General features: G+C 39.3%; 1 protein-coding gene across 1 annotated transcript; it reads right to left on the bottom strand.

Annotated features, from left to right (window-relative positions):
* Positions 1 to 731: 731 nt before the first annotated feature.
* ppp1r2 (protein phosphatase 1, regulatory (inhibitor) subunit 2) lies at positions 732 to 9,419 on the bottom strand. The gene is made up of 6 exons (XM_088312238.1): positions 9,035 to 9,419; positions 4,824 to 4,931; positions 4,551 to 4,634; positions 3,616 to 3,725; positions 2,308 to 2,475; positions 732 to 1,970 (listed from the first exon to the last, which is right to left on the bottom strand). Exons 1-6 carry the CDS (start codon positions 9,163 to 9,165, stop codon positions 1,951 to 1,953), a joined length of 621 nt encoding a protein of 206 aa, XP_088168364.1. The 5' UTR covers positions 9,166 to 9,419; the 3' UTR covers positions 732 to 1,950.
* Positions 9,420 to 12,331: the final 2,912 nt, after the last annotated feature.

The raw sequence follows: 12,331 nt of genomic DNA on the forward strand, positions 1-12,331 counted from the left end.
GGGGGGGGGGGGGGGGTGCGCGTGTGTGTGTGCGGGGGGTGCGTGTGTGTGTGTGTGTTGGGAGTCGAAAACCAAGTTAACACAGCCCGGTAATAAAAATCAAAATTTGCTTAACTAACGAAAACCCCATATTTATGATTCCACACGCAGACTGCATTATGAGTGAGTTGTTACTCCCAGTATTTAACATCTTTGCACTCAGGGACAGGCTTCCTGATCCTTTGGAATTACTGTTGATGAGTCCTGGGACAAGCAAGCTTCCCTTGCCTTACTTTTCGATTGAATCCATTTAAGGGATTGTCTGTATTAAATGGATATATATCGATCGCTTTCAATCAAGTACTGAATGCAATCTGATGATTTAACACACTTGTTTATGCATTGCATGGGAAGGAGTTTATGAATTCCAGTTTCTACAGCTAACGTGGAGGAATAATCCGAGCATGAACTCGGTGGTTGTTTTTATCCTATTAGCAGCGAGAAATCCAAGGAGACAAATCCAAAATGCTGTTGAACAGTGCCATCTACTGTCGAGCAGCTAGATTACATGTCCAGATGCAAAAAAAAAAAAAAAAAAAAAATTGAAAGGTTTGTGCAAATGGTCAATGAGTAAATCCAATGGAATGGAATGGAAAATGCTAAATTCAAAATGACAAGAACAAACTGCATAGGTGAGTTTGCAGAGGTCACGATGTTCTGTACTGTATTTCCATAACACAATGCTCAGCACATCACCAGTCACAAGAATTTAATTGGTCAACAAAAAAAAAAGACACTGTCAGGGCTCCGACATATACAACTGTCAACATTTCCCTCAACATTTGAGATTATAACTTATATTAGGAACCCAACATTTATTAATTTATTAATCAGTAGCATCATTTTCCCCTCCTGCTTGAACATTATTCATTAGCAAAGCGCAAAATGAACCAGGCCATTCATTGCATGATCCTCATTAGAATTTACAATTAAATTCTGCATGATGAAGCTTAGACATAATGGAAAGTCAAAATTATCAATACGCAGTGGTTGTATTCAAGCTGACAAAGTAGCCTCATGAAAGAAACACACAGTATTTCCTCCAGCATCTGACTTCCTGTGGACATACACTAGTTCACGGTTTGTGTAACTTAATACTGTTCTGTCCTTGAATGTTAGATAACATTATTACTCCACCCAAGCAGCAGGGAACTGAATCAGTCCTGTCTTTTACACTCATCACTTTGCGGCGCAGGGGGAAAAACAAACAGTACATGCAAAAGTTTTCTTTAAAGAAAACCACTCTTGAAAATCTTTCTGTTTAGGTCACTCAATAGGATACTCTTAAAATTATAAGTGAGGCTTGGTGCTTTTTAATGAGCCAAAAATCAAGTGGAAAAAAAATAAAAAAATCGGTGTTGGTTGATTTCCTTTAAAAGGTCGTTTTCGACCTGTTGTGTGACACTGCAGCATCCACAATGTCTACCAATTATGGGCGTCAAATTAAAACTGTCAACGATATCAAAACAAACCAGAGCGGTGAGTCACAGATTCAAAGTCCATCTGAAATGCAGCCGGTCGGTACAAGCACAGTCATCTGAGGGGGTTTCCCCTTGCTTGACCGTCTCGCACTCGGAGCCTGAAACGAGGGAAGTCCCAGCAATTTTCCTCAAAGGCCTTCAACTCCTTTTTCACTTGTACAGTATATTCAGTGCGTGCCAGTTCAGTGAGGAGGGAGATGGGGACCTTCATCGGGTCAGGGAAGGACATTTCCACTAGGTCTGAGGTTCTATTGCACTTTTTTGGAACAGTGTAGACCGATGAATTGAAAATTAGTGGCTGTTCAGGGGAGTTTAATGGGTGAAGCGGGGTCTGGTGTTGGGCCTGACATTGAAAATATGCGGCGCAGTGACGTCGTCTGTCAGCAATGGTGAGCCGCCACACGTACTGGAGCGGGGAAAGACGCCTCATCTACGAGTCCAGAGATTCAGCTGGAGAGAACAAAACATAAACATTTACATTACTAATGTGGCTCTACAGTAGCAACCTTGCTCAGCTCTATTCAGTTTGAGCAGAAGAGGATATTCATAGAGGGGACACTGTGGAGTAATGCTGGAATTAAATGGTACATTGCAAGTCCAAGCGCCCATTCTAATTGAATGCCCGAATACAGTACACCTCTGTTTACGTGTACATTTACACTTAGTGTCACATACTTTACTGTATATCAGCATGCACAGCCACTCCAACTGGAAACATGAGGCGTTAGTGAATGGTTTCTTCACTTGAGGAGCTCAATAAAAACTTTAATCCAACTCAAATAATTACCTTCCTGTGGCGGGTCAACACTGATCTCCTCAGCCTCCTCCGTCTCATCCCTCATCTCCTCATCTTCGTCCTCCTCAAGCTCGCTAGCGATGAGCTGTCGAGCCAGCTTGATGTTGAGGCCCTCATTGTAGTGCTTCTTCCTCATCATTTGAAAATGTTTCTTCTTGGCTGAAAAGGAAAGGGGAGAGGGGAATAGCAATGTAAAACAAAAAATAATTGACACATTCATCTAGCCATGATGAGCCCTGATGAAACGGAACAATATGGTTACATCTTTATAAAGAGGAAACCACCCCCCACCTCCCCCAAGGAACTCATCCCTGGGGTGTGTCAAAAAAGACGACGATGGGCAATGACGTTTTGACAATTTATTCTTCATACACCATCTTCACCAGCGAAAATTACATTTCATTCAAAAAGTCAAGGCTTAATTGCGAAGACCTTTTCTTTGAGCATAATAGTTGACAAAAATATGTGACCAGATCTGGCTAAATAGTCAGACGATTCAAATTAGAGATATTCATATAATTTGTGTTCTAATTCAGGAAAGGACATCGTCAGAGATTTTAATCCTTTAAAGATGAGGAATTGAAATGGGCCAAAAATGGTGATTCAGCCTCATCCAAAAAGCAACTTTGAAGATTCCATTGAGCGTACAATTCATCTCCTGAGGCATCACCAGCCAAAGTTTGGTTGTTTGTGTTGTTCAAGGCTTTTTCTTTTTTTTTAATTAGGTCAAGTTTTTTCAGTATCTGTCCATATATTGGAACATGTGGACTTCACCATTTTGGAATTACACATACATTTTCATGTGGTCAATTAACCAAGACTTTTAGTATCTGGATGAAAATCTTTAGCAGCTAATGAATACCATATGTTCCCATGCGCTCCCCAAAAAAGAAATAGTAAATTGTAAACGTAATATTTTGGAAAAAAGATTTCAAATTAAAGCTGTAAGTCTTGACTAGAGTCGCACTTTGTTGATTGTTACGTCCATTGCGGTGGGGTAAACAATTAATACACATAAGCATGAAATTATGATTTGTTGGGCCTGAGATTGGTAGGCAACTAGTCCAGGGTGAAACCCGTCTCTCGCCAGGTGTCAGGCACACTAATCAGGACAAGACGATATTAGAAGACATAATTAAATATATAAGGAGCGACAACTAATTTTACCCTACATCATGTCAGACTGCAATCAATTGTTGCATTCTGACTGAGTGGCAGAATTAAAGTATGACCGCCCATATCATTGACGACGGTTCTATTGAATAATGAGGTTGAGGCCGAGCAGATGTCTTGGCTCACCTTGTTCCTCGGGGGATAGCTCCTCTTCTTCTTCACTACTTTCCACTTCCTCCTCCTCCTCTTCCTCCTCTTTCATAAATCGAGGTTCTGCGCCTTCCGCTGCTTTCAGCCTTGACAAAAAGAGTAGAAGCTTCTTCAGTATATTACCTTTAGACATTCCATCACACCTCAACTTCCCTGTAGGTTAGTCAATTGTGAATATCTGGTAAACTTTCAAACAGGCCCTATTTGGAGTGAGAGCAGATGGGGAGAAAGCAGAGGATGAGATTAAGGGGGAGGAGAGCGCAGGCACAGAGCGAGAGGAGAAGAAGCGAGCGTGTGAGTACTCGAGCATGAAGCAAAAATAACAGATTTACCATTGTCGTCTCTCACACACAGCAGCAGAGGACAAAATGAAGAAAGGTTTATGGCTCAGCGGATGGTGGTGAATGGCCGTGGGGGAAAAGCCCATTTACAGTACTACTACACTCAAACCAAACTGGCCTGATTCAGCCTGTCATCTTAAATCTGATCGTCACACAAGATGTGGACAAAGACAAGACAAGACAATAAAAATGTAGTTTGAGATAAGGTGTATAAATAAAAAATTTTAACATTTGTTGGATGAGCGGGTGGACATGGTGATCGGAGATTGCAGGGAGAAATGAGCAGCTGATATCTCGAGGCCTCAAAAGGAAACAAAAGAGGCTAATTGAGTTGCTAGCCTGGAGCGAATCACCGTCCTCGCTGAAGCCTGTCTTGTTCCAGCATCAATGCATTTCCATCAGATGGCAGAAAACAAACATCGCTCCCTCAACACATTAGATAGTAAGGCTCAAAAAGGAAAGATTGCAATTTGTCCATGAGCGTAACTAGCCTATTTTTGTTTTGTTTTTTATTCACAGACTTTGACCTTGTCACCCTTTTCATCTGTTGCATGCTCATCAAATTCTTACTTGGATGTGAGGTCATCCACTGGGAGGGCACTCCGACCTTCCGAGTCACTCAAGGCCCCCTCATCCTCGTCGTCCCCAACCATCCTAAAAGGCACATAAATTCCAGATATGACCGGTCAAAAGGATGTCATGTAACAAATAACTGTGAGGCAATTCATTACAAACCAAATTTGTAAAACGTTATTTACTCGATTGATTAGGGCTGTGAGCATGTGACAAATATTCAGTCAACTTTTTTTCCATTTGAAATATGACAGTACTAAAAAAGCAGACCTGTTATAAGGTGTGCTGGGCTCATCTATCTTCATCAGTCCATAATCTTTGTCTGCTGGATGATATGTGGCCAGGATATTCATCTCATCCCATTTCTGGGTTTTCTTTCTGTCAAAAAAATATCAGAGCAAAAGCAGTGAGAAGTAAATTAAAGATGAGAAAAGTGTGACCGCCACACACCGCTACCGACCGCCATCCTCAATCCCAAAAGATATTTCCAAGAGCAAAAACGTCCACATTTTAACTGGGGCTGAACATGCCCCAGTTTTCACTTTTGACGGCATTCTTTTGGGAACACTCAAGATTAAATGCATGAAAAATATCATGAGCATCAATTTCTCAATCAGTGCAAGAAGTGACTTAACATTCGCAATAAAACAATGTTTGTTTTTTTTTTTTTTGCAAAAATACTGATAGTTTATTAGAAGCCAAGGTGGCCGATAAGAATTTGGAACCAATATTTGTTTGCAGTAAAAGGTAAAATATTGGGGTCAAAATGTAAAAAAGTATAAACTCCAAACCATAATTTTGTTTGCGCTAGTTTAACAGCTTTAAAGATGAGAATCCTTTTTTATCGTCTGCATTTTTTAAAAAATTGTTTGACAGACTTCATTTTTTTTTTATTCAAACAAAAAAATAGCATGGAGCTCCCAGGGTCAGCAGTATGTTTTACTGTAAATGAATACCTTAAGAAATAAAGCGGTGCCTAAAATTTTCCAAAGTGAATTAAGTTTTCTAAAATGTCAATATAACTGAAATGCTCTGATGCAGCACCAACATAACCCAGTTTTAAATTGATCTCTTATCGGCCATCAGACTCCTATAAAACACAGATGCCGATTCGCAACAAAATACCAAATATAAGCGACGATAATGGGTCTCTCTCAACTTTACAATATTTCAGCAGTAATACAAGTTGCTTCATTTCTGCTCTGTCATGAAAAACCTGCCTAACCAAAGGCAGGTGTACAACCAACCACAGCTCCAAATAAATATAGAGTCATATGCTGATGACTTTACCCGGAGATGGTTTACAGCTAGCAACATTTCGCTTGGAGATAACTCATTAAATAAAGTGAGTCATGAGAGAGAGAGCTGAGCACCGATATCAGGTGACAGAGTCGCAGGGCAGTGAGGAAAAGTGCTCCTCTACTGACTTTCGTGAACCCTCTGTAGCAGCCGGTCAAATCATACGTTACGGGAAAGCATACAAGACTCAGGTGGGGGGGTAATTGTTTTCACTGGGGATAGGCATAAAACTGATTTGTTGATTAAGTGAAACATTGGAGATTTAATTGAAAAAAAAAAACTGTTGTATTCATGTAGAAACCAATGTTGGACATGTTTCGGGCTTGATTCAAAGTCATCTGACACATTTAAGCGAATTCAAGTCAAATTGGGTCGTTTGCCTTGCAGTGTCCAGGAGAATGCGAGAAATGATCGGCAGCTTCTGAAAAACGATCCAGTTCCTCTTATGCAAAGTAATATCTGCAAGCCATCCACTTATTGCACTCATTGGGTGGGACAACTTGAGGATTTGCGTCTTTGTTTAAAATGTGCACAGGAATGTTGTATTGTTTAAATGGGGACAGCTGACGGGATGATGGGTGGCTTAACCAGGATATCCTTTGGTTGGAGAATGAGAAGAGAAACGGGATTTGCTTCATGAACGACACATAAGCAGGGAAATGTTTAAGCTGTTTGAAAAGTAAATGAGCGTATAAGACGGCCATTGTTGAGGACGGCTGGGGAAAGCTCATATTAGACATTGTCAAAAAATAAATAAATAAATAAATAACTTTGTTTTTCTACATGCATTTTATTTATTTAGCTCAACAAGTATCCCTGGGTTAGTTGTGGACACGCATTTTTCTTATTTCTTTGGCTTTTTTGTCCCACTTATTCCAAAAATGGAGTCGTCAAAGTAGCTATCTTTTGATTTTACCATTTGATTTGCCACAATGTCCTTCACAAGATCTCAGTACAGACTGTGGTTCAAGAAACTGACTGCACACTTAGTGTATATTTCCATCATTTATATGGGAAACCTGCTCATTACAGATTTGATCATGGTCCTCTCAGTGTTGGGTGCTGGGCTCCACTCCAGGATCCTTCTAGATGCCTTTTTCCCCTTTACCTCTCCACTCACTTAGAGAGGCTATTTTTGGGATCAACACAGAAAAAGCTTGATTCGCTGCCGGGAATGGAATTCACTAATAGCTGTCATCTCTGCCCTAATTTTACTGAGTGCTGCTCTGACATTACTAGCGCACGTCTAGAGCTGCTGGCTTGGTTAGCAGAGGGACAATGGGTGATACTCACTAAATGTGAAACTCACCCACTCACAAAATGACTGATAGAGTGATAAGACCAGTGTGGCTATTGTGGGAGCCTCCTACACAATTTGGTAAATAACTACATCGCAAAGCACACAAATAGGATTTGAAAATTCTGTGATGACGTTTCCATTTACTTGCAACACTATGAGAGCTACAAGAATGCTAGTCTACCCCCAAAACTGAATTTTTATGACAGGCATCTCCATTTCAGCCATTTACATCCATCAACAAAGATACATTTATGAAAAACAACAGGACCAATAGTCACATAATATAAAATTCAAAGCAGGGTAGACATATTTGTTCCTAGTTTGTATTTTTGGCACAGGAACGATAAAGTCTAGGGATGAAAGGCAAATGGCAAATGGCAAATTTTTACAGATGTTATAAGTGCGGCCGGGCCCTACTTTGGACTGATTCATAAATATGCATTAAGTGTTGATATTGTATGATGCTTGTATATAATGTTGAATACAAAAAAAAGTAGAAACATCAAAACATTTGTATTTTCTTATTGTGGCCAAATGCATTTGACGAAGTAGCAGCCTAATTTCTCAAAATCTTACAAACAGGTGGTTGGTTAGGCATCGTGCGAGCAGCGTGAGTCTGTGTAACAAAGTCATGTAATGAACACACTAAAGATCTAATGATAATGGCGAACATGCGATGTTAAAATTGCCATTATATTGTCGTCATCGTTACGTTAAGACATTAAAGGCAGAGCATCTCTGACAACAAAAAAACCAACACTTCAGCCGAACACAGCAATGTAAAGTACGTAGTCAATGATACTTTGCGACAGGCTGAAAATTGGCACTTATAAAATGGATGGATGGATAATAGGTCTGTATGTAAAAATTGCATCAGGATTAAAATTCATCCAGTCCTAAAAGACACTGTAGTGATTTAAGATAATTTTAATTTAATTAATTTGTTATTTATTCACTGATTTCTCCAATACAAACTAAAAAAATCCTGAGGTAAAAATAAAAAATAAATTTAGTTTGTCATTGAAAATGGACCACCCGGCTGGATGATGCCTTTAATATTCCATCCATCCATCCATCCATTACCTGTACCGCTTCTCATCACAAGGGTCACGGGGTCTTTAATATTGACAATTATAAAGATTTTTACATTATATCATGTTATTTTTCATAATTTATTTCGTATAGATTTTGGTACCTTTATACGCTGAACTATGCTATTCATGTCAGGGATTGTTCCCTCTCACCCACAAAAAGCAACTCACTGTACTGAGTTTTTGATGGTTACTGTGATGGATATCGAGAGATGTTCGAATTAATCATATTTTCATGAGTGTTGCTGTAATTTAAACTAGTGTATAATACCATTGCTATGCCCGGTGGGCACCTGGAGATACAGAACATTTTGGGGAGGTTGTTGGGGTACGTGCAGTATTGAATTAGTATTTTGAATTAATCAGCAAATGTGTTTTAGATAGAAAAATAAGGGCTGTTAAATAATTGATTCTGTGTCGATGAGGAACTCAGTTACCAAGACAAGTGAGAAGGTTGTAACGTGATATTTACATGGTGGCAGTAAGTAAAGTCAATGAAACAATATAGGGGATCAAACAATATAAAATAGTGGGCCATAAAAGTGACCTCTGATACCTTTGGTCTCAATATGAACTTCGATTGTTAGCCCGTTGATTGTAATCATTTGGCATTTATTTAACATGAGATTTATAGAGCATAACTTTGGGGACAAGAAATAACTCAAATGCTAAGACTTTCGCGGTCGTAAAGTTACGTTCGTCTACGCTAACAAGCGTGGCTGTTATGCTAGCCGTCGTTAACGTAACCCATTCATACACACACCCGACAGACGGCGACAGGGAACACTCACTGCTGTTCTTCATCGGAAAGTCCGGGAGTTTGTTCGAGTTTGTCTCCCAGGAAGTCGCCAGGCGCAGGTGGAACGCTGGCGACGTTATTCTTATTTTTCAGGATGCCTTTTATCGGCCGCGGAGCTGCCATTCCTTCTCCCACGCTGGCTGTCAAAGCAGGCTGCTCGCGCAGGTGTTGATCCCCGACTGCTTTTGCCAAGTCGATTTCTTCCTCTCAATATTCAAAGAAGGGATCAAGCATACTCGCTTGGATAACTCAACGGTCTTCGGTGCGTTCAGGAAAAACCTGGATAGGTGCCACAGAGAGAGAGCACATTTCTGCTCCGTTGGTTCACGACTGGCGGGGTGACTGCTGGGAGCGAGTGTACTTGTGACATCATATCGCGATAGTTTACAAACGCGAGTTCCGTGTAACGTTTCCTTCACTCCGGGAAAAAAGAAACATTCTCTTTTTAAACAGACCGATGTTGTCGTTTTTCATTTTAGAAAAAAGCAATACTCTCTTGTTAAAAAAAATACAACATGTTTACTCCCCAAATATGACAAACCGAAAAAAACATTTTGTTTTCAAGTCCGAATTTTGTGAATAAATTAAAAAATAAAATAAATGCAAAATAAATACCTACATATATATATATATATATATATATATATATATATATATATATATATATATATATATATATATATATATATATATATGTTTTTCTTAGCTCCAGTTTAACAAGGACTGAACATAAAGCTTCAAAGGTCGCATGCAAAAGACTTGTTTCCCAGAAAAATTTTATTGAACATCTGTTAAGTTCAATCAAAGGACACTCAAAACAAAAGTGGCTTTGACTCAATACAGAGCGAAAGCAGTAAATAATTATTTTCTTTCACTCTAGTGCAACAGAGAAAGGAGTTGACGTCAGATGGTTGCGCTTAATTTATTTTTTTTGCCAAAAAATAGACACAGCAAATAAAAACTAACTTTGTCGGTACTGATAGCACTTTTTCTTGATACACCTTCACAATTCAATCGTAAAAAAATAACGAGGTTGTGATTATAGATGCATACTAAGTGCTGTAATTGAGTAAAAATAACTTGTACGACAAAGAAATTTTAAAAAGTACATTTAAAAAACACAAATTAATACATGTTCTAAAAATTAATAATATTTAACTATTTAATCAAATAATCAATTTGTTAATTAACCCACCAATCAATTAGTACCAACATAAATACAGCAGACAGCAGAAAAGTACTATATTATAATACAAGTATTTAGTTTGACCAGGCATAACTGCATTCCAAATATCTGTTGTTTCAACCATGCACAATTACATTACAGATATCAGGAAGAAAAATCAAGCTTTAGTAATCGAAATGTAATCATGACTCGTCAGAAGAATGTTTTTTGATGTCCAAAATTTTAATTCTAGATTGTTAGACTTAACTTTTAAATGTTAAATCCGCATGTCATAGAATAAACTGAGCATATAGTGAGACAGGCAATCATTCACGCACACACATTGACACTGACATAGAGTGGGAACTGAATGCACAATACTGGCACTGAAGTCAGGAAAATAAACCACAACACTGCCAGTGACTTATTTGTGAACAGTGTGATTCAGAAACAGAACTTTATTGTTGGCACGAAATATGACGATAGCCTCGTGATTATAAATAACAAATTCAGATGGACAGAAAATCGCTTTGCTTCGTCTTAATCACAAGCAAAACACCGAGCAGGGGCAAAGAGAACAAGGATAATTCATTCATGCCAGCCATCTACTGGACTGTTGTCACTAAGTCTTCAAAATATATTCACAACGTTAAATATTTCCACAATGACTAACGCCTCACTCTATGTCTCAAAAAACACTCAATGAAATAAAATGTCTATTACTGTTCCTTATTTGCATTTCAACTTTTCTTTACTCGAGCACTATTTTGTGTGGTCTATATTGTAGCAGTATGATTTTGAGCTGCCTTCTCACCTCTTCCTTATTTTGTTTGTTATTTTTTAAATACATCTCATATTATAATGAACAAATTCTAACAGAACAGTGGCGAGACGGTGGACAACGCTGAGACATATCCTAAATAATTTCCCAACTGGCAATGAGTCAGGAGCGTGGCTGCCACAGTCTCATTTGTTTATTGTCACACTTGGTGAATTGGTTGGATTTAGGACAGAACAAACATTTTTTTTTGTACTAGACGGCTGAAGGTACTATACAAAGTTAAGAATCCTGAGTATATTTTTGTGACAATTGTTTGGTGGTATGCCCTGAGATTTTCTTACTGTGTGTAAAATATGTAAGTTGCATTAAAAAAAGGTTGGGAAACAATGATATAAAGTAGGAAAGAAGAAACTTGGCCACTGTCAAGCAGTAAATTGCATTTTCTCTGGCGGTTCGGCCTCAAGACTGCAAAGGCGTGTTGAAGAAGCGGTGGGAGGCTGGTGATGGGCCAACAAATGCTTGCCGTGGAATGCGTTTTCTGGTAAGAGGCGGGAGAGAACATTGGCCGGCGCATAGGCCACCGGGTCCTTCTGGTGTCACCCATTACACCATCCTGTTTGACCATCCATCCATCCATCATCTATACCGCTTCTCCTCACTAGGGTCGCGGGGGGTGCTGGAGCCTATCCCAGCTATCTTCGGGCAGTAGGCGGGGTACACCCTGAACTGGTTGCCAGCCAATCGCAGGGCACACAAAGACGAACAACCATCCACGCTCACACTCATACCTAGGGGCAATTTAGAGTGTTCAATCGGCCTACAATGCATGCTTTTGGAATGTGGGAGGAAACCGGAGTACCCGGAGGAAACCCACGCAAGCACGGGGAGAACATGCAAACTCCACACAGGATGGCCGGAGCCGGAATCGAACCCACGCCCGATGCTGTCTCTCACTGTGAGGTTATCGTGCTAACCAGTCGGCCACCGTGCCGCCCTTTTATTTATTTATTTATTTATTTCATAAATTATTGATGTATATAAATAGTTGAAAATGGATGGCTATGTTATGGATGGATAATAGGTCTGTATGTAAAAATTGCATCAGGATTAAAATTCTATGCTATGTTATGATACGTTAATGGTTGCATGTCTATTAACACCCTCTACTGGTAAAAAAGTTTTCACAACTTTTAGAAGATTCTTTCTACAGCATGTCAACTAGCTGAAAAGAATAATAAATTTACCATCAACAGAGGTCAAAATGGCATTTTTCAGGATGAAAGTGGGGATTTGATCACATTGTGTGACTATAATTGATGCCAGCCTAGAAGTATCCATTTGTC

Source organism: Idiotropiscis lumnitzeri, chromosome 13 (genome assembly GCF_059441095.1).
Source record: "Idiotropiscis lumnitzeri isolate Australia: NSW breed Sydney's pygmy pipehorse chromosome 13, RoL_Ilum_1.0, whole genome shotgun sequence".
Taxonomy (NCBI): Eukaryota; Metazoa; Chordata; class Actinopteri; order Syngnathiformes; family Syngnathidae; genus Idiotropiscis; species Idiotropiscis lumnitzeri.